The sequence below is a fragment of the Dermacentor albipictus genome, chromosome 1 (assembly GCF_038994185.2).
Source record: "Dermacentor albipictus isolate Rhodes 1998 colony chromosome 1, USDA_Dalb.pri_finalv2, whole genome shotgun sequence".
NCBI lineage: Eukaryota > Metazoa > Arthropoda > Arachnida > Ixodida > Ixodidae > Dermacentor > Dermacentor albipictus.
The window spans coordinates 213,100,471-213,123,991 of record NC_091821.1 but is presented as its reverse complement, the minus strand read 5'-3'; the positions used below and the strand labels follow the sequence as shown (position 1 = coordinate 213,123,991).

Genomic DNA, 23,521 nt, shown 5'->3' with positions numbered 1-23,521 from the left:
TTCATGCGAGTTTAAAGCAAGTTTCCTGCATCAATAAAATCATCAATTGATTTACCCATTAAGAACATACTGGTATCATCTGCGTACATGATGAATTTGGTGCTTGCATCGACTTTGACAATATTGTTAATGGACATATTAAATAAACACGGGCCTAAAATACTCCACTTGTGGTACTCCTGAGGATACAGGAAGTGAGTCGAAAAGTGAATCATTAAGTGAGGCAGCTTTGTGCAATGTTTTAGGCAGTAACGTACGAGAGATGCAGGCTTACCACATATGCCATACCGGTCAAGTTTTCTTATCAATAGGTCTTGATTAATGTTGTCAAAAGCTTTTGACAGGTCCACAAATATTCTGAGTACAATATTTCCATCTTTTAATTAGGAATGTATGTGTTCTTTTTGAGAGAGCAACGTTTGCTGGGTACTGAGGCCTTTACAAAAGCCATATCGGCAGTTTGATAACAGGTTATGTTTACGCTCCAACTCAGTGGAACGTTTTAAAATAACTTTTACAAATGTTTCTGAACAAACAGGTAGTAAAGAGATTAACCCATAGTTTCCCATGTCATTTTTATTGCCTTTCCTGAACAAAATTTTAGTATGTTCACTCTGCATACTTTGGCGGAATACAGCTTTACTCAAACAAAGATTAATAATATGAGCAATGCATGGCGCTATGAGATCAATTACATGCTTTACTGGGTTTATTTGAAGGCCACAAATATCTTTAGCACTGCTATTTCTTATATTGTAAATAACATTACTTATCTCACTTTCATGCACAGGGTACAAGAACAAAGAACTATTATTTATTGATATCAATTCAAGGTTATTAGTACATTAGGTTTTGCAGTCTATATTAACAAAGTGCTTGTTGAAAGCATCTGCTAGTGCCTTTCCCTTCAGTTCAATGCCATCTATTTCCAAGGTAGATATTTTTCCTGCAGGTACTTTACAATTTATAACAAGAAGGTTAATCTTTTTCACATTGTTTCTGTAGACCCAGCAGCAGAAGTGAATGAATTAGCGAAGTAGTCATGCCTAGCTTTTTTCAAATCCATATTTAGGTGATTGCGAAGTTTTTTATATGACTAAAAAGTTACTTGGAGTAGGTTCTTATAAATTCGTTGTACAAGGCATATTTATTGCGCATTCTTGTAGTTATCTCAACTGCAACTCAGTGCTTACGAATGTTTGTCCTTTTTATTAAACATTTAAATGAAAACTGATCATAAACTGACTTGAAGACACTAAAAGAATGATTGTAAGCTCCCTTTGAAGTGTTCCTTAATGAATAGAAATATTGGTAAAGGATTGCTTAAGTCTAATGTAAAGACACTTTATTTCGTGGTTTCTAAGTTTATGTTGGTAATGAAGAAGTCAATAAGAGTGGATAAGTTTTGTGTTACTCTTGTAGGGAGATTATTTACATTCCGACAGGCATTTAAATTTAATATGATGTCTGATTGTAGTTTAGGCAGATAATTTTTTATCATGTTAATATTAATGACACCACAAAAAATTATTTTTAGTTTTGATATCATTAACAAAGCTAAGAAATCTATCCAGGTATTCTAGAAAACTGTGGCAGAACTATTAGGCACAATACAGTGTTATTTGGTTGAATTGTTAGAATTTCATAATTCTGTGTGATTTCAGAATACTGGTTTAATATTTCACAAGTGTAGGTTTGTCGTACTGAAATTCACACTCCACCACCATGACCAGTTCAACGATTGAGATAGAAAGTGCTGTACAACGGCAAGTGAAATACGTTGTCATCAGTGCACCATAGCTCTGTTAACATGATTGTATAAATGAATCTTTAGTTTCCTCGATGAGGAGAGCAAAATCAGTTTCTTTATTCTTAATAGAGCGTATGTTAGCATGCAAACATGTGAATGATTCAACAAGGGAACTTCCTAAAAACCAGTCAAAAGTGTGCGGCAGCACACACTGTTCATCACTTGAGTAAGCCATCGTAAACGGTGACTATAACAGTTGCGTTTGTCGCTACCTTATCCAAGCTTTTCATGATTGCAAGCATTGGTAATAACTATCACTTGTTCACTGTCACACTTGCGAACTAGAACCCTGTTGTTGCTATGCCAAACGTACTTCAAGTCATTAGCTTTGGCCCAGTTTTTTGCCTCAAACAGCAATGTTCGCGCTCTTTTTGTCAGGTTTTCCAGAAGGAAAATGTTGCTCTTTGCATTGTGCAGTTCTCTTCTGTTTTGCCACCCCTTGTCTCTGATTGCTTACTTTGTAAAGCGACAGACTATGCCAGGTATCTTATCTTTCGTTGAAGGCAAGCGATGAACTGCTACTACGTCACTTAAGAGAAGCTGCAGTAAATTCATCTGTGCTCTTAATTTATTGAACTCATGCAACAAATTTTCATTTTTCTGTCTGCCCAAGTCCATGATATTTAAGGTTTAGCTTAAGACTTCACCATTTCATGTTGTGAACTTCGGTCTCCAACTGTGCAATTTCAGAGTTTTGAGCTTGAGCCTCAATTTTTGCCACCCTACTTTCAAGTCCTTCCCTTCCTGCTAATTTCTTTCTGAATGATATCTTCCACGCTTTCTCAACAGTTTCTTTCAGTGGTATTAGGTACTCTAGCTTTTTGTTGATTAACTTGAGCCACACCTGAATGTCGTGCTTAGCTGCATCATCGACTGATTTTCCAGGTAGATCTGCACGACTTTTCATGCGTGTACAGGCTAAGCAACGCCAAGCATTTCGATAATGCTCTTCCTTCATCTTAATTGTTGTGTCCGAGACTCCCTGCACTCTTTTCTGTGTGATATTTGAGATGAGAGTCAGTGCATTCTATTGCTGAATCAGAGTTCATGAAACACATTGCAAATCACACACTGCCTGAGCAAAGGCATAGTCACGTAGTATGTTTTGGCAGCAGCGGCAGTTAGGAAAATAAGAAAAAGAAGACAGGATAGGGACTAACCTGTAAAGCACAAGATTTTGCATAAGATGGTGCTCGTTCTGTGCTGCCGCTGCTGCCAATGTAACAATGTCTGGCTTGCCTGCTTCTTGCTTTTTGGTGCTGTTCCAGATAGGCATTCCCTTCATTGGCGACAAAGTGATATTGGTTGAAGATACTGTTTCAGAGAAGCTGGCATTGTGTGCAAACACAGGCCACAATGAACAGATCGATGTTTGTATATACTGTAAAGTAGATTTTGCAAAAGACGATGCTTGTTTCGTGTTGCCACTGCGGCCAATGTGACAGTGCCTGGCTTGCTTGCTTGCTTTATGGCGCTGTTCTGGATGGGTGTTCCCTTCATTGGCCACAAAGTAATCTTGGTTGAAGATAACATTTCAGAGAAGCTGGCGTTGCGCACAGGCAGGCCACACGATGAACAGGCTGATGTCCATATATTCTGTAAAGTAGAAGATTTTGCAAAAGACGATGCTTGTTTCGTGTTGCCACTGCGGCCAATGTGACAATGCCTGGCTTGCTTGCTTGCTTTATGGCGCTGTTCCGGATGGGCGTTCCCTTCATTGGTGATGATGCAATCTTGGTTGAAGATACTGTTTCAGAAAAGCTGGCGTTGTGTGCAAGCAAAACTCTTACTTTGGCTACTTGGTTCATGTTTGAATGTGTAAAGAGCAGGGCGCAAAGAACAGGACAGAAGAACACAAACGACAGGACCGGCGCCAGTCCTGTCATTTGTGTTCTTCTTCTGTCCTGTTCCTTGTGCCCTGCTCTTTACACATTGTGTGCAAATGCAGGCCACACAATGAATGGGCCAATGTCCGTATATTCTGTAAAGCACAAGATTTAGCATAAGACAATGCTCATCCCATGCTGCCACCGCTGCGAATTCTTCCCACATATGAGGCCCAAAGTGAGCCTGCTGAGTGCAGTAAGCTAAATGACTGCTTATGAAAGCTACCAGTCAACATTTGCACACTTTCTGCCAGGCTCACCTTTTCTGTGGTCAGTACAGCTTTTCGTATAAGCACCTGAAGAGCACCTTCATAATGCCTTGCTGCTCGCATCATGCGGTCTGGCCGGTCCATCCACTTGAGACGTTCATGCTTCAAAGCTAGGGCACCCTTCTGAACTTGTCCTTCCTGTGATACGAAATGGTACTTATATGTATGCGTGTAGGTGTACTACACAGCAGTTAAAGAAATCCTTACGATCATGACTCCAACTGCCGACTCTATACGCTTGGATTTCAGGTTTGAATCAAGCAGCAAATAGTTTTTTTTTTCAAGCAAAGCTTTCTTTGCCTCTTCCCCCAACTTTGCGGATGCTGACTGCCGGCTGCTACTGTCTTGCCAATAAAAAAAAACTTGAATCACTGAGTATGCTCCTAACTGACTATCTTGGCTACTGGGTATGCAACAATTAGGAATGTGGTACTGGGCGTGTGAACATTCTTGGTTAAAAAAAACAAAACAAAAAAGAAACCCTCCAGAATGGGAGTGTACCACTGGGTAGGAGCCCAAATAGACACAAGAATCAAGAAGTGAAGAAGTTAGCAGCAGAAGCTGCGAAGCATGGGAAAAGAATATAAGTGAATAAAATTGGACCGTAGCATGCATTCAGAGAAGAGCACTAAGCTACATAGAAGTGAAAAAGTGAATACACTTCAGTAAACCTCACCAAAAGCTTTGCTGATCATCATTCACACATTTCGGGATCCCCCAATATGTTTTCATTACCCCACCCACTACCCAAAATACATAGATCCTAAAGTCAGTCATGTTAGAAGTAACAAGATAACTTTACTCAGTCAACTGACTACTACAATTCTTGTAACTAATGCCCGCCTGGCTATGAAAACGAGCTGCAACAAGTTTTGTTTAGCTGACAGAATTTTTCCCTGAAACTAAACAAAAATTGCATACAAGCACTGCATATTGTCGCACTCAGTGTTGTGCAATAGTCATGGCTAGTTAAGACAAGCAGCACAGCAAATTTGACCAATGAAAGCAAAATGTAGCTATACTCTCACCTCCAGCAACTGGAAAGCACACATCCAGGTCTTGTTGCCTCCAGGACCACTTCTCAAGCCGCCAAAATTTCCAGCCATTGCACCCAAAAAGTCAGCAATGCATGAAAATGCTCTTGATGCTATGGCTAGATCCTTGCTAGCCTCTTGTCCTTCAGCAACTACACAAAAATAAGCACTGCCTCATCACTTCTACAATCTATCAAATTAGTGACTGTTTCTTGCATGATATGGAACTTCATTTCTGAATTACAGTAGACTCCCTTTAAGACGAACTCGAAGACACCATGCAAATTTGTTTGTCTTATCAGACGTTCATCTTATCAGAAATAGCTGACAACTTGACCATGTGTATCCAAATATCATACTTCAAAACAGTAAATGAAGTAGGCTTACAATGACAGAAAAATGACAAAAAGCATTTATCATATTTACTCGCATAATGAACGCACTTGCGTAATGAACACAGCCCTACATTTCCAATCAAGTGCTTTTTTTTTCTTTTTCTCGCATAGTGATCACACCCTGAACTTGCTGCTGTGGAGTAGGAGACACATGGTACGATTTGGAGTCTGATACGGCATCCGGCAGGTGCGATTGTGTCCGAACCCATGACAGACGCGGAATCCTACTGTGTCTCCTACTTTTATTGCAACAGCAATTATATGGATGCTCCAGGCGCATTTTTGCCACCGTCGTGGTTGCCGTCACTGCATGCCGCATGGTGTAGGTGTGAGTGAAAGCACGAGAGGGAAGCCGACGATCATGGCTCAATCTCGCGCACCGTCTTTCACCGCGCAAGAGGCCCAGGTGGGGGGGGAAGGGAGGGGGCAGGGAGGGGCGGTGGCATTTTACTCTAGCAGCAACTACGTATTGCACAACTGCACCCAAGGGGTGCTGACGATCCAGCTCAATCTCTCACATACAAGGGAGGAAAGCGGGAAGGAAACATGCAGTTTTCCACTGCGCGCATGGCGCCAGGCGGTAGTGTGGCATTTTACTGTGGCAGCAACTGCGCATTGCACAGCCGTGGCGTGCCCTATCTTCAAAGCGATCTGCATCGGGGGCTGAGGCGATGGCGGTTCATACTTTTGTGCGTGCTGCATTCTTGCTGCTCAGGTTGCGCTGAAGCGAACGTCTGCAAGTTTATACAACCGATAAAGCTACTATCCTTACTTCGTGTAGCTGTTTACACATTTGCTATCACAATTGATGGTTCACATTTCAGGCGAAACTGACTTTCTTAGAGGTGGCCGCGGGAAAAAGAAACCGCTCGAAATTTTACCCTGTATAATGAATGCACCCCCCAACTTTGCACATAATTTTCGGGAAAAAAAGTTCGTTCATTTTGCAAGTCAATACGGTATTTAGCTGAACTTAATAGAAAATTATTTTCAAGTCATACGTTTGCTAGGTTTCATCCAGTCCATGATGGATGTTTGTCGCTGCTGTGCAAATCGGCGAGCAGCCACAAATGACATCATCTCACCTAATGACCTTAAAAATTCTTGTGTGCTTTCGTGCTGCTGGAAAAAGTTCACTAGGGAGTTCAAGCAAGCACATGCCGCCTCACAAGTCATTGGTGCAGGCTCCGAGCTAGCAAAAATACAAACGAGCGTGCTGAGCACACAGAAAAACAACACCACCTAGAGAAAAGTCCAGGTGATGTTGAGCGAAATGGGGAACAAGAAACGAGGCAAAGCATTGTGGAGGAGAAAGGTAGGTGGAGGCGCGCTGTGTTGACTTCCTCTAGCAGTTGCTACAGGTTTTGTTTGCGATATGGACGTACCGGGTTCGTCTCGTCATAGCATCGTCCTCATGTGCGAACCCTGTCTTGAATATGATATGAAATGTGGACAGTGTAGGTGTCTAGGCGCACCGAGGGCTGATAGCTTCGTATGCGCTACAGCACCCATATGCTTGCGCGTCACCTGCATTCATGAAATGAAACATCACTGTAACTTTTTTTGTTTCCTCCTCTCGTTTTCACCACTGTCCAAGGATGATGTGCGCCACAGGCCTCCAGTAGAGTGCCTCGATGTGGGCCCTCAGATGTGGCGCATCAAGGCACCTTAGCCTCCAGGATCGGTAGCGGTGGCGATCACTCCGAATGTTCATCTTAACCGAAGAATATGTCTGAGACGGTTCATCTTAAGTGGATTTTTTTTTTGCATTGAGTCTATGGAAAACCAAACAAACATTCCCATGTTGTTCATTATATGCAAGAATTCGGCTTAACCGAGTGTCTTAATGAGCGTTCACAGTACACTGCCCAGAGTATAAACATACACAGGAAAAAATGTATGCATTGTGCACTAACCATTGTTTATACTTTCACAAATGTTTGTCATGCATATATATGCAACTACCAAATTGAAACAAAAAAAATTCACAGTACTGCACTGCAAACAAACAAAAGAATGAGAACACCATGAAAATGGTGCTATGAAATATTATATGCAAGAACTCGGCTTAACTGAGCTTGTCTTAATGAGCATTGGCTGTACACTGCTTAGGCCATACACATACACAGAAAAAAATGTAAGCATTGTGCACTAACCATTGTTTATACTTTCACAAATGCTTGTCATACATATACATGCAATTACCAAATTTAAACATAAAAAGAAAATCAATGCTGCACTGCAAACAAAAGAATCAGAAGAGAATTAAAATAGTGCCACCAAATAAGCGAAAACAGAGCTAATGGATCAAAGCTAGTAAACCCCATTCGTTAGAAATATGTGTAAATCATCTGCCCTCTAGATTCCCTAATGGCGTAATCACACATGCGCAATACCCGTTTCAAGATTTAGAAAGAAGAAGACATTATTATCCCTTTCTCTTACCTTCTGAGCCACCACATGGAAAGTTTCTTTGTTTCCTATCAACCTTTGAACATAAGCTGTTTTGCACTAACTTCTTTCATGATATGCATGAGCACAAGGTGATTTCATTATGAAGTGTAACTTCACCAGAAAACTAAGAACAAGCTTTGCAACAATTTCAGCCCAAACATGACACAAATGCCTTTAAAACAACTTGGCAGGTGTGTAGGAATTTTTTTTGGAGTATCACAAGTAGAGTTTTGAGTAGAGTGTAATGTTAGGGCTACCCTAAATGAGTACAGCACCCACACTGCTAATAAAATGTTAGCTTATGCTTAAGGATTTTGGCAGAATCATTTAGAATATTGCCAATGTCAATTTAACATGAAACCTGGCGACAATCCTGTTTTATTTTTTACATGCACTGCATTTCTGCAATGCCAGAGTTCTGCCATTATTACCATCAGCAGGCTATAAATGACTCAACAGTGACATAGGTAGTCATCGCCAGAGTTAGGCTTTAGCCCACCTCTATAACATGGAGCCCAAGCAAGAATTTTATACCATCACTGAGTCAGAAGACTGTGTACTCTAGTAATTCCTAGATAATTACAGAAGTGAGAGCAAGAATTTGTTCTTGAGAGCCCGACATTCAAAGCCTAGCTTAAAGCACTGCTTTGAGGCTTCCAAGTCATGAAATTCAAAGCAAAAGAAAAAGCATTAACTTAATTCTACAGCAGGGGCCCTTTGGTGCTTCATCACAACACTGTGCCAGGTCAAACAATGCTAGTAAACACTTTTTTTTTTCTGCAAACTGCAGTTATCAGCTGGGAAATTAATAGATTGTGCTTTTTCGCCATGCTTTGGCAAAGCATCCGCATTGACTGCTGGAGACCTGAAATATTGTTACATGGTTAAATACAGTCAGACGTGTATTTACGGAATAGTTACAATAATTATATCAGCTGACAAGATGGTAGACGGCGAGCAAAGACCAGAACATCGTCTTCTTCCGACGATGATTAAAACATCATCTTCGTCAGCGTGTCACATGACCCCCGGCGGCTGAAGCACTGGCTCGGTGCTGGCTACAAGGCGGGTGAGTGATACAACTTAAGATGCATGACGTGGACCTAATCCGAGCGATGCTGAGCCACGGTTGGCTCAAGTGGGGCGATTTCGCATGTGACATCAGTTACTTGACGCAAGACACGGTAAGGGCCGGAGTAGCGCGAAAGTAACTCCTCCGAGAGGCCAACGCGCTGCGACGGCGACCAAAGGAGAACCAGGGCGCCCGGTGTGTAATGGACGTCACGATGGCGGGTGTCATATAAGTGCCGCTGATTTTCCTGCGACTCCACAAGTCGACGTCGGGAAATATAGCGTCCTTCTTGTGCTTTGAGGATGGCTTCACGGGCGTACTCGGATGTGAAATTCAGACTAGCAGGCAGAACGGTGTCGAAAGGTAACGTAGGGCCGCGGCCAAACAAGAGGAAGAATGGAGAGAAGCCTGTGGTATCATGGCGAGACGAATTATAGGCGAAAGTAACGAACAGCAGCGCAACGTCCCAGTCGCGATGGTCATCGGAGACATACATGGACAGCATGTCAGTAAGGGTGCGGTTAAGGCGCTCGGTTAGACTGTTCGTTTGTGGATGGTAAGCAGTAGCAAGCTTTTGTTTAGTCGCACACGAGTGTAGAATGTCACTGACAACTTTAGAAAGAAAGTAGCGGCCTCGGTCGGTGAGGAGCTGTCGAGGGGCGTCGTAGTGAAGGATGGCGCTTTCTAGGAGGAAGTCAGCGACATCGGTTGCGCAGCTTGTCAGAAGAGCCTGTGTGATTGCATATCGGGTGGCGTAGTCTGTTGCTACAGCAATCCACTTGTTTCCCGAAGCAGACGTAGGAAAAGGGCCTAAAAGATCAACACCTACATGGAAGAATGGTTCTGATGATACGTCAAGTGGTTGAAGGCGACCAGCAGGGAGCGTGGTCGGCTTTTTGCATCGTTGACAAAGGTCACACGCAGCGACCTAATGGCAGACGTCATGGTATAGACCAGGCCAAAAGAAGCGCCGACGAACGCGGTCATAAGTCCGTGACACGCCAAGGTGACCGGCAGTCGGTACATCATGAAACTGGGCGAGAATAGTCTGACGCAAATGCTCAGGCACAACGAAGAGTCGGGCAGGGCCGTCCGGGCGCATGTTAGAGCGGTACAATATACCATCTTGCAGTTCAAACATGCGAAGGGAAGGATCGGGCGTCGTTGAAGTAAGCTGTTGAATGAGGTGTTGCAAGGAGGCGTCTCAACGTTGTTCAGCTCCAATGTCGCGAAAAGCAGCCAGAGAGAGAACGGTGACAGGTATGCCGGCCGCAGAAACGTCAGGAGGGTCGACAGGATGGCGCGACAAGCAGTCCGCATCTTGACGTAACCGGTCAGTCTTGTAGAAATTGAATAGTTGTATTCTTGGAGGCGCAGAGCCCAGTGGCCAAGGCGCCCTGAAAGATCTTTGAGGGACGAAAGCCAACACAGAGCGTGGTATCAGTGATGACTGTGAATTGGCGGCCATACCAATAGGGGCGGAATTCACCCACTGCCCAAACGAGAGCCAGACACTTGCGTTCAGAGATAGAATAATTGCTCTCCGCAGAGGAAAGAAGGCGGCTCGCATAGGCAATAACACGTTCTCGCCGTTGTTGCTTCTGTGCCAAGATAGCTCCAATACCGTGGCCACTGGCATTGGTACGGACTTCTGTTGGAGCTGACGCATCAAAGTGAGCGAGAATAGGCAGGGACGTAAGCAGCCCAATCAGCTCGCTGAAAGCACCAGCTTGCTCAGGGCCCCAAATAAATGCGTCTTTCTTGAGGAGCTTATTGAGAGGGCGTGCAACGTTCGCAAAATTTCAGGCAAACCGACGGAAGTAGGAGCAAAGGCCCAAGAAGCTGCGAACATCCTTGGCACATGTTGGCACGGGAAAGTCTGACTGCCTGTATTTTATCGTGATCAGGGCGTACACCAGAAGAATCAACGAGATGCCCGAGCACAGAAATTTCCCGACGACCGAAGTGGCATTTGGACGAATTTAGTTGTAGCCCCGCCTGACGGAAAACAGATAGGATCGTCGACAGGCGTTCGAGGTGTGTCGCAAAAGTCGGAGAAAAAATGATCCCGTTGTCCAGGTAACAGAGGCAGATGGACCACTTGAAACTGTGTAGGAGGGCGTCCATCATTCGTTCAAATGTGGTCGGGGCATTACATAAACCGAAAGGCATAACTTTCAACTGATACAGGCCATCAGGAGTAATAAAAGCTGTCTACGGCAATTTGCCAGTAGCCGGAGCGAAGGTCGATGGACGAAAAATATTGTGCTCCATGCAGGCAATCCAGGGCGTCGTCAATGCGTGGTAGCGGATAGACGTCTTTCTTTGTTACCTTGTTGAGGTGTCGATAATCGACGCAAAATCGCCAACTGTTGTCCTTCTTTTTAACTAGTACAATAGGGGATGCCCATGGGCTGCAAGAAGGTTCGATGATGTCTTGAGAAAGCATCTTGTTGACTTCGTGTTGGATGATGTTGGAGATTGGGATGAAATTTTGTAGGGATACAGAGGACATTGCATACACAATATGTGTGTGAAGTTATGAAAATATAGGTTAATTGTGAGAGTCACAGAAAATTATCAAATTCAAAAATCACCTACAGGGATGTGTAAAAAATGTCTTGTAATAGAAATAAAAATCAGATGGGAGTGAAACTTTAAGAGAACAGAGTGAATACTTTATAGAATACACTGGAGGAGGTAAATAGTTGTAAGAAAATTTGGCGAGTTAAGAAATTACTTGAGATGCGTTCACGAATGCCTATGCTGCTATGACATGACGTTCATGACACTATGCTTGTAAGTCCCAAGTGGCACCTGCCGACATGTTAAAAAATGTCTTCTAGGAGAACTAAAGTTTACATTGGAGTGAAACTTAAATGGTATGCAGTGGGTACACTGCACAATATACTGTCGCAGTTACAAAGGCTAGTAGTAACAGGTGGAGTTGCAAGAATTTTAAGTAACACTAATTAGAACACACTGTAGACGCTGTAGGGATACTAAAAGCCCAAAGGAATAGTCATCTAAAGAATGAAAGTCTAATCAAGCTTAAATTTTGCAAGCATTGAAATTTTTAAGCATGCCGGACCAATTTGGGGATACACAATAAATAAGCTGCAGTTTCGCCCAAAAGGCAAAGCATCACCCAAGTTTTACCCAAGCAGGCAAAGGCAAAGCAAAGCAGGCAAAGCAAAAGGCAAAGGCAAAAAGCAAAGTGAGGGGCAAAGTTTTAGACAACTACCCGAAGTAAGGTTCGTGGTTTTATTGGCTGTATAAATTGCACTAAACATTCTATCATTAATTAAAATTAACAAGTATAGTGTCGCACGCACAGGCAAACGTGAACAGATCTCACTCTATGACTTCGGACACTCACTGCCACAATGCGAGGTTGGTGAAGAGCGGCAGCAGTGACGAGCGAATTCCCCTTTGTGCTCCCTCTCACTTCAGTAAGTCTCCGAAAATTGAGATTACATGACCTACAACACTAGTCACATGAGAACAGAGTGCACACAAAGTCACCAGCTATCTCGGCTTGCATAACGTTTGCTGCGGTCGTGCCATGCGCAGCCAGGGCAGGGCTAAAAGAAGGGACGTACAACTCACCTGCCCCCCTTCCCCTATCCCCCTATTGCATGCATGATGATATTACCGTGTGCTCACCTACCCCTCACCCACCTCTTGTACGTGTGAGAAGCCTGCACGCGGCAGGGCATCATTCTTCTCGGCTTACCCTTGGACCCACAGCATACGGCAGGCAAGCGTGATTTTATCGCACTTGGACTTTAAACACAACCTCGCAGCAAGGCCAATGATGGCAAAAATTCACCTGTGTGTCCATATAGTTACTATCACAATAATAATGTGTGGAAGAATGTACTAACACACATTGAAAAAGAGTGAAAATTTGTTGACTGTCCCAGTAAGTAAGGGAATCAAAATTTTTTATCTTAATCATTGCACAGGTATACTTGAATTCCTGTATGAGCCTCGAGATAAAAGGTTGCTTTACAAAATTAGGAACAATCAAGTGTGTTATACATAGCAGTGTGTACTCAGCAGTGGCTGCAACATATAAGGATATATGAGCGACGCATATAGCGGGATCAAAATACTGCCAAAAGTGCATATTGCAACATAGTGGCATGATTCTCTTTGGTGGGAAAGTGTAACTGGTCTTTTACTAGCGACTGCAACTTGCATATGTCTGCTATGAAGGCTCATAATTAGGGGAATCAAATAACCATTCAAGTCTGGGGCTTTTTTTTCGGCACTACAGCAATATGATGGTCCTTTCCCTCACTCTGATTTCCTAAACAGACATTCTGACAATTGAGAAAAATGCAGCCTCCACTTTATCTTGACATGGCTCTTTTTTTCATGGTGTCATGACATGCATGTCATCAAGGGGTGCAGTACCAGACTTTCAAAACTTTTCACTTTTTTTATTGGTCAACAGTAAAGAGCCTGATGCCCATGGCACCTTGCAACTAAGAATGAATGAATGACTGACTGAATGAATGAATTTATTTATTTATTTGTTCTCCTGTCTTCATGCAGAAGAGAAGCAGACGCTAAAGACCATATAGCCTAAAGGAGGCTTCTCCTACAACAATATGCAGGACACACATCACACCAATTTGTACTGAAATGAGAGTGAGTGTCACAACACAGAGCACTTCAAAAATAAACTGAAACTCATGTCAACATGCGACTCATTTAACAAGCCTGGTGTCCACAGCACTGTCGAAAGGCTGCCTTTTGTACAGTGAATTTCACTGTGTGTCATGTCCTGCATTACCAAATCATAACAGGCTTGTTTAAGTGCCAGAGTTCTAAAGCAAATTCCATATGATTTACCTGAATCCAGCACAGCCATCAAGCTTGCCTCACGATCACAAGCGCAAGCTGCATACATAAAGGGGGTGATAAGCACATCTGACTTCTCCATCAGAGTCCTTTTAATGATTGAGCTCGTTACACGAAAAAAAGTGTCCCTGCAATAGAGGTCATCATGACAAAAATTAGTTTTGTGTTCACCAAGATGTACACATTTGCTCATTCTTGCAAGAATAGTAACAGAAATGTTACACAGCTATGAAAACTATAAAAAGCTAATCAATTTTAGAACATTAATTTATGAAGGCCATCAAAACTTGCCATGAGGCTAAAGTGTAAAAATGAAAGCTTGCAATGCAGTGCACTAATAAGTGATTGAAAATTAGCCATCGCCTTGCCTTCTCACATAGTGCCCTCTACCAGACAAGTCAGGCCCATTTTAAACACACAAATAAAAAAGTGGGCAATGTCACTAGTGCTGCAGAGCAGCTAGTACTGAATAAAATATAAGTTGTACATTTAGAAGCAGGTTTGTACACTGTACTGTATTACCCAAAGCCTGAAAGCCCCCCATGTCCCCGAGTTATGTGGGTACCGCAACTGTACTAAATAAAAATGTGCTGTTGTGATAAATCTTAGGTACCTTCAAATCTTGCAACAGAGGAACAAAAATATTTGGCCCTTGATTCTGAAGAGGTCAGGAAAGCACATAATCAAGCTGGGGCGCTTGTGCTAGATATTGCATGAGAAAACTTTGACTCCGTTATAGACTCCAGCTTTGCCAAAGAACTTATCTAATTTTTATATTTGAAGAAACATTAAGCACACTCCTGTTGTGGTTACCTAATCCTACTCAGAATGATGAACAAGATAAACGAAAGTTCAATTAAAACATCACATACAAGATGCAACATACCAAGATTTACAAAACTGGTCTTTCAGGCTCTGATGTGTCAACACATCCACTAGGGAAAGCCTGTTACAGTGTTTCCACCTATAAGGAAACAAAATAGAATATACTCACATAATTTGTATGTATGCCAACTTTCAGTAAGACATGACCAATGTAAGCAGAAAAGAATACTGTGCACAAAATGTGAATATCGTATACACTTAAGGGCAACACTTGTGTTAGAGACACACCCTCAGCTTAGCATCCGAAAATAACAATAAAAAAAGAATTGAAAAATAAATTAAGAGACACTGATGAGACAATTGAAGAGTGTCAGTGCAGCTTGTCTGCAATTGGATTCTAAGCACATAGCGTGCCATATCTACAGGCACTACTGTGAAAAGCTTTAAAGTCACAGGCACATCCAATGCCATGGATGGCATGGAAAACAACTATATCCAAGAGTGTGCTCTGAACCAAACACGAGCAGCAACAAAAGCGACAGTGGTACCTGGTGTGCATGTGTAAAGAAATAAATGCCTTATAAAAACAATTGCGTTCGCTCTTTTGGTAAAAATGGATCACAGAGATTATGCACAGACAAAACAAATGGAGCAAAATGACCCACCCATGTAAGGGTTGCACCTGCTCAAAGATCACGAAAAGAAAGTGTGGTCCTTACATGAGAATATATGGTACAAACTGACCGATGACATGAGAAAACAGCATCTGACAGTTGCACAGTGTTTAAAGAGTTCCGACATTCTGATCCTGTCTTTTTCTTAACTTATGATCTCTACTTCTACCTACCTTTTCCAGATGCTACCACCTCCCTACTCTTTCTTTTTTTGCCTATTTAGTCTTCTATATTCTAATTTCAACATGGCAAGCTAATGATTAAACACTACTTTATTTGTCACAAGCTGTACGCCACTTCTCTCTGCTCTGCTACCCTCTCTCCAGGTGCTCCACTACCTCATGTGACCTGAGATACTTCTTAACCATGTCATTCCTATGCCTCTCCTCTTCTGCTCTTAGTTCTGTGCGAGCTACCTATCCCGTCAATAGTTTTGTGTCGATATCAACCACAAAAGCAGTCAACTCACATGTTACAAAAAAAAATAACCTACACCTAGTAGCAGGTGAAAAAACTATATCTAGTACCTATATATCTATATCTAGTGTATGACAGAGCAGACATTCAAACATGATCAAATCTACAGCCTCTTCAACCACTATGACTGTGTTGGAAGAGTTTCTCAGTGATCTGTAGATATAATTTTGAAATAAAAGTAGGATGGCCAAGCATAATTATTCTTTCAAAGAACCAGAAATGACATTTTCTGAGAAAGAAGCTGCCGTTTGCCTCACATCGTCCATTAAGATTAATTTTCAGATAAGCCTAAGAGGAACTTCAATTTCCCATAGATTCAGTGCCTTTCCATTATGTTCCAACTTCTCATAAGATGACTAGATTTACAAGGGTTCTTTGTGTTTGTCTTAAAGTCTACTTGCATTCACCTCCAGAAAACTGGTCCCAAATCAAAATGTAGAAAATTAGAAAATAAGACAGGTCTGCCTTACTTATTCAAGCACTCTTGATCTTGAGTGGGGTTCAGAAGGCAGAGTGCATCTTGTAAGCTCTCTTCACTGCATGTGAACAGCTTTGCAGTCATCAGACAATTCTGATGCCATCCCACCTGCAAAAGTTTAACATACTGTTGAGAACTGAGCCTACTTAAAGCATAAACTTATGTCCATCTCTCATTAGTCAAGCAGCAAATGTATAAGGGGGTACTAACTCAGGGGTAACAGGTGAGTGTGTTGCTACAGCACTGTGCCTTTATTGATGCAGGTACCAGCCTATAGGTGCGCTGAGCAGGCATTAAGAGTGTGGGGCAAGCTGCCTCAGGTGCATTGTCTGCTAGCACGCCATATGCTATATGGTTTCAGGGGCAAAGAAACTTGATTGTACCTGCCAAAAGCAGCATGAATGATATGTTCCTGATCAATGATTGCTAATTTTACAGACTGCACATGACCTTCTGGAGGACCAGAGCAAGTAAGCCAAGCAGTTATGACACACGAGTCAATGTGCCTCCACAACAAGTCAGACAGTGCCGAGCTTTATAGCAGAAGACTCAGTGGATGCAGCACCCACAATGCTCCTCTCACCAGTACGATGTGTACACAGTGCTGCTGGTAGCAGCATTATGTGGGACCTTTAGTTGCGTTCTCTTGCATGTAACATTAGCTAGGGGATAACACTGCCGCATCGCATTGCATCACTACGTGAAGGCAGTTTGACGTGGCTGATCAGCATTTGTAGCTCGAGCTTTCGAAACTGTGCGAGTTGGCAATCTTGTACTAGTGTGTCCTGAATATTATGGTACACTATAGTTCACATATGTGTGATCCATTAAGGTAGATAAAGCTGATGATGCCTGCTGCTCCTACCATGCAAAGGCGACTTTTCTATGCCATAAATTGCATTATAAAGCACATTCAAAGGCCACGTTGATGTGTTATACCACTTTATAACTTGGACTCCAAAATTTGTTTTTAAATTTCTGTTTACAACTGCATTAGATGACTCTAGCTAGGAGAGCTAAGCTTGCTTGGAGCGTATTTGCTATGAATGAAGCTGTGAATGCAATATCATTCCACAGTATAACAGATTATTGACAGCTATGACATGTCTGTGACCTTAGCTAAATGCCCAATGAAAAGCAGTAGGCAAAACAGAATAAGTTACGCTGTCACATACCTGCCAACCTGAAGATCTGGAAATTTGTAAAACTATCACGGCAGTGGGGGGGGGGGCAGGCACTTCTTTTTTTTACAGGATTTATCTTTTGCGACAAGCTTACTCACGTTTTCACAACTGCAAGTGAAATCCGTGTCTTGGAGAGTAAAGAGCGAAAACTCCACTGGGGCACAATTTATTTTTGCAATGATTTTGCTGTTGCAGACTTTGCCTGTTTCAGAAACTTCTTTGTGAAGGTCTGCTCAAAGCAAGTACCACTCTGGTGCCCCTTGATCGTCAGCAGACTTTCGAGTGTTTTCTCACAAACAGATGAGTGAAACTCCATTCAAGTTTTGTTCACATTCTCTCACATTCAGCATTGCTGTGGAGAATGGAGAGGTTACCCAGCATAACCAGTGAAATTCTGTGGAACCTGAGCGATATGTCGACATTTCGAACACTTCCTAATTGTGACCACTGCACGTCGCCCCTTGGCTCATTCAATAAGTCAGCTGGAACCTGATATGCTTGAAAGTTGGCAAACTCGAATTCAAGTGCATCAATTGCTTCTTCTTTTTATTCGCCACTCTAGTGGGGTAGGATAGCAGGGAATGCCATAATAAAATATGTATGTTGTTGAATGAAGCAGTTTCCAGAGCTTGTACTTGAGCAACTTCAGCCATCTTGAGATTGACGTCTTCTAGCGGGAATTTGTGGCGAATGTAATCACATGCTGCCGTAAGTACAGACGTACAGCAGAGAACTGCTCTTTCTCAATGCAGCTCAGTGTCTCAACCACAGAGTAGGTTGTGCTGCCAATGACTATGTCTTCATCACCTTTCTGGTTCTCTGCAGCTCCATAGTCAACTTACAGCAATGAATGACATGCCTTGACAACAGCTGGGCGCACAAATCTAGTCAGGAGATCCTTGAAAAGGCGTTTCAAGAGGCCCCTCAGTACATTAATCTGAGAAGCTTGTGCCTGAAGAAAGCAGTTTGCATTTTCAAAAACCGGTCTAACATCTTGGAGAAAAAGACAGCATGCCCTGTTTAGCTCCGATGACAAAAAATAAAACAGGCGCTCCTCACAGGTCACGTGGCTGGCTTCCCCAGAATCCTTGGAATGAAGTTTCAGTTTTTTTGCTTGAGGTCCAGAATGAGCTCCTTTCCTCTTTAGCGAGAGTTCATCGCCCTCGGTGCTTTTTTTTCCGAGGCCTGCAGCAGTCTCGTGAAGAAGTGCAGGGCTCTTGGGGGTATGGAAGGAAGTCTTCGGAATTTTGTATAGCTCCAAAAACAAGCTCTGCTAGTTGCAATGCTTTGTTTCAGATTAAAAAAAAGCTGAGTAGTGGTTTCCACTGGTCGAGCAGCCTCTTCAAACACTTTCCCAACGACAGCCAATGTGTCAGCGAATGCTTCAACATCTTTTTGACCTCGGCGTCATGCCCATTTTTTGGAACTCTTTAACTCAATCTTTCAGTTTCGAGCTTTTCTCTAGGTAAAAAAAATGTCAAAAAAAGCCTCATCAGCCTTTGCAGGAAGACATGACACTCCTTTTTGGGCGGCCAAGTTGATGAGATGGCAGGGGCAACCAAATCCTATCAAACCTGGTTTAGTTTCTTTCAATACACTAGAAACACTTTCTTTCTCGCCAGTCATGACATTGGCATTGTCCGAACACATAGCCAACAGGTTCCCAACAGGATAATCCCGAGACTTCATCTCATCCAGAACCAGATTTGCAATCTTGTGACCCCTTGCTTCCCCTTGGATTGTCCCGAGGCAAAGAAGGCGGCTTTTGACTCAACTCGTTTCTTTAACATATATGTTGCAATATTAGGGTAAAGCTGCATATCCCTATTGTTACTGCCATCCACAGTGATCTAAAATACTTGCTGTTTTAGGGCACCCAGCAAAGGAGTCTCTGTGTTGGCGGCCATTTCCCGAACAATCGATGTCGTCTTTGTTCGTCCACAGGTGTAGCGTTTTGCTTCTTCGCACTTGGGGAACATCTTCCAGAAAAGTAGTCCGGCATGATCACTGACACTCAGCGGAATGTTGTGCTCAACTAGAAACACCGTGAAGAGGCATTCTGCACGAATCACAGCAAGGTCGTTGTAGCTGCATACAAAACTTGCTAGGCTTGGCTGGCTGTCCGCAGCTCGCACATATCCTTGATGCTTTTTCGAAGCGATGTGGACCTTGATGTCAGACTTGCCGCCATGTATGATGTTCACATCACAGGCACACGTGGTGCAGAATCCGAACATCTCCGCTTTTTTCGATGGCACGTAGCATGGAAATTCTGCCATGTATGATTTCAGAAACACTTCGAAGTACTGTCCGGGCTTCAAGCCTGCCATTACAATGCGAAGCCGCTACAGGCCGGAGTCGCACTGTGTCCGAGGCGGCAGCTAGTCACATAAAAGGCGAGGCAAACACTGCCGTGACTGAAGCTGACTGAAGTCCAAAGCCGCGTGCCTGCGTGAACAAAGGCAACAGCATGACAACAGGTTTGCGGAGGCGCTAGAGGTGCTATCGGCACTATCTAGCTTTGGATATGGATTTGTGACCCTCCTAGTAGACGACAGTCGAATTCAGTAATTCAGTCGAAACCTCAGCAGCCATGGAGGTATAGCCGAATCAGGGTGTAGACGAGCCGCATGTAAAAATACTGAAAGATATCTATAGCGGCTGCACAGCCATCGTAGTCCTCCATAGAGAAAGCAACAAAATCCCAATAAAGAAAGGCATCAGGTAGGGAGACACGATCTCTCCAATGCTATTCACAGCGTGTTTACAAGAGGTATTCAGAGACCTGGACTGGGAAGAATTGGGGATGAGAGTTAATGAAGAATACCTTAGTAACCTGCGATTCACTGATGATATTGCCTTGCTTAGTAACTCTGGGGACCAACTGCAATGCATGCTCACTGACCTAAAGAGGCAAAGCAGAAGGCTGGGTCTAAAAATTAATCTTCAGGAAACTAAAGTAATGTTTAACAGTCTTGGAAGAGAACAGCAGTTTACGATAGGTAGCGAGGCACTGGAAGTAGTAAGGGAATACATCTACTTAGGACAGGTAGTGACCGCGGATCTGAATCATGAGACTGAAATAATCAGAAGAATAAGAATGGGCTGGGGTGCATTTGGCAGGCATTCTCAGATCATGAACAGCAGGTTGCCATTATCTCTCAAGAGAAAGGTGTGTAACAGCTGTGTCTTACCAGTACTCACGTACGGGGCAGAAACCTGGAGGCTTACGAAAAGCGTTCTGCTTAAATTGAGGACGACACAATGAGCTATGGAAAGAAGAATGATAGGTGTAACATTACAGGATAAGAAAAGAGCAGATTGGGTGAGGGAACAAACGCGAGTTAATGACATCTTAGTTGAAATCAAGAAAAAGAAATGGGCATGGGCAGGACATGTAATGAGGAGGGAAGATAACCGATGGTCATTAAGGGTTACGGACTGGATTCCAAGGTAAGGGAAGCGTAGCAGGGGGTGGTAGAAAGTTAGGTGGGTGGATGAGATTAAGAAGTTTGTAGGGACAACATGGCCACAATTAGTACATGATCGGGGTAGTTGGAGAGGTATGGGAGAGGCCTTTGCCCTGCAATGGGCATAACCAGGCTGCTGCTGCTGATGATGATACCACGCATATGTATTGCCCTCTCGTGGCGGTGCAAGGTACTAGTGTGTAGTTTTACTACATCTAACTTTTTTTTCCACAAATAAAATGTTTTCCATAATGTTTCAAGCAAGATTCGTAAAAACGTAAGACTGCTCGAAATTCGTAAATTTTACAGAAAATTCGGAAGAGTTGGCAGGTATGCTGTCACCTACAGCAGTGCTGGCATAGCTGCACAGGAAAATTAAACTTCATTATTTCTACTAGCTATGAGCAACACATCATGACTGACTGAGTTTGGCTGCTGTATATTAGCTGACTCAGCATTCATACCAGAAACAAAGAATACAAGTCACTAATCTGGCTCTTGACACTAACGTCTTTCTTTGCACCTGCCATTAGCAGCATGCACAGTCCATCGGTAAGATTTGTCGAATGATGCAAATAAGTTCCCCCATGCTATTAAACGAGGCGACTATTTTGACCACATACAGTTGCACGTAATACATTGTCTTGAACATATTTTTCTGTTAGCAATCATATGGACGTAAAACTTAAGCTATTAGGAAGTATAGTTAGCACCAATACTACCTTAAAACCAGGCTTCTGTGGATATATTTTCAGCTAATATAATATTTTTATTCTTTCACTGACAAAAGTAATGCTTTGCGACTGGTTTGAAATTTCCAAAAAGCCCATTGTCAACTGTAATATCATGTTAACACAAATTGACATTAATATCCTCAATAAAAGTGATTATGAGATTATTTTATGGATAGTAAAATGAATGCCTGAAGATTGCAAAACATGGTAATGCCCAATATAGCTACTGCTCGAGAACAGCTGCTTGTAAAATTTTTTTCATTGACAATAGTTTTATAATATAGTACCAAACAAGTTGAATAATGAGAAAAATGGGTATTATTGCATTTAACTACACAGCGACTTAGTCAACACATCATTTTGTGACTGAGCCGTAAAGATTCTGCTTTGTTTTCAAAGTTGCGTAGGCTCTATTTTAACTCATTTGGCGTGACGTTTTGTGACCGAGTCACAGGACCATGGTTGGGTTCCTTGGTCGCAACTGTAGTTTTACAGAAGGCAAATAAAGAAATACAACAATATTTGCCTAATCACACTAACTTAAAAAATTAATAATTGAAAAAAAAAGATATATATATATATATATATATATATATATATATATATATATATATATATATATAAGGAGCAATATAAAAGCCCCAAGCTACCCACAAAGTCTACATGAATGTAGCAAAATCTGCTAATAGGTGAAACCAATGATCTGAGGTGCAATCATGAACTCTGTTAACTAACCACAATCACTTGATTTATTTATTTTACCCTCAGAGCCAAATGGAATTACAGAGGGGAGAGGTTACAGCCAGTAGGAAGAGGAACATTTAAACAAGAAGCAGTAAAAAAAAAATAGTATAGTAAAATGGCTCCGTTATGCAGTGTTAACTCTTGCATTATATTTTTATTTACATTACTTGGTGTCAATCTTATTTCATTTTATGATTACTGGAAAACTAATTAAGAGATCATTTGTAGAAACCTATTATGATTTTCAAGTTTGCGTCACTGTTGCACTCTTGTTTGAGGTTGAGCTTTTGCTTATATAGTTATAAGGAAATGCTTAACCCAACCTTAGGTATTGTTATTGGCCATAAGTCATCTTCTGTAACTGAAGCAAAAGACAAGAATTCCTTGAGTGCACTTTGGCTCAATTGACCGTCTTCGTTGGTGAAAGGCACCTGAAAAAGAGCGAATAAGAATTTCACCATATGATTACAGAAGAATCTTGGTAAATGGAAATTGCTTAAACGGAACAACAGCCTTATGGATGGATGGTTGGTTTTGCATTAAGACAAAGTTAAAAAAAAGTTCGTTAAATGGAACCACATTTTTTCAAACTCCGAGTAAACGGAACTAAAGGATTCCAGTCATGGCCTTCAGTTTGGATAGAACTAACTGAAAGATCAAATTAACCAGAGTCAAATTAACGAAAGTCTAGTGCATAGGCTTACTGGTACATGAATTTAGGATTCATGTGCCAGTAAGTTTTCTTGCACTAAAGGACAAGTTTCCTTGCAATAAAGCACTTTTGTGTATTGATGAAAGCACAGTCAGATGAGAAATTTTGCAAATGCCTTATGTGCATTGAACAAAATTTGATTATCGTCAAAAATTATTTTTCAATTGCTTTACTTTCTACAGTACATTGGGAACATATACTCATACAGCCCCCCCCCCCCCTCCCCCCTAAAAAAAAGTGCACTTTTGGTTTGTTATCATGACTGTTGGCATGGTCCACTACAGTTACGCACACATGTGAGCTCTGACTAATTGCCTCCTTTCCTTAATTCATTAACCCTTTGACAGCCATTCCCAGCCTTGCACAGCCCCTGCCACTCTCAAGTATACTCGTTTTATGTGTTCAGTGCACTCCTTGCCTCTCCAGAAACA

The 23,521-nt window shown here is 42.2% G+C and overlaps 1 protein-coding gene across 1 annotated transcript in view; it reads right to left on the bottom strand.

Annotated features, from left to right (window-relative positions):
• LOC135915995 (L-fucose kinase-like) overlaps nucleotides 1-23,521 on the bottom strand; it is a 73,117-nt gene that overhangs the window by 27,290 nt on the left and 22,306 nt on the right. The window contains exons 13-18 of the mRNA XM_065449191.1: nucleotides 22,702-22,809; nucleotides 16,239-16,354; nucleotides 14,679-14,756; nucleotides 13,784-13,920; nucleotides 4,994-5,151; nucleotides 3,957-4,103 (exon numbers count right to left, since the gene is read on the bottom strand). Of these exons, the coding sequence (XP_065305263.1) occupies nucleotides 3,957-4,103; nucleotides 4,994-5,151; nucleotides 13,784-13,920; nucleotides 14,679-14,756; nucleotides 16,239-16,354; nucleotides 22,702-22,809 (744 nt within the window). The remainder of the gene's footprint in view (nucleotides 1-3,956; nucleotides 4,104-4,993; nucleotides 5,152-13,783; nucleotides 13,921-14,678; nucleotides 14,757-16,238; nucleotides 16,355-22,701; nucleotides 22,810-23,521) is intronic.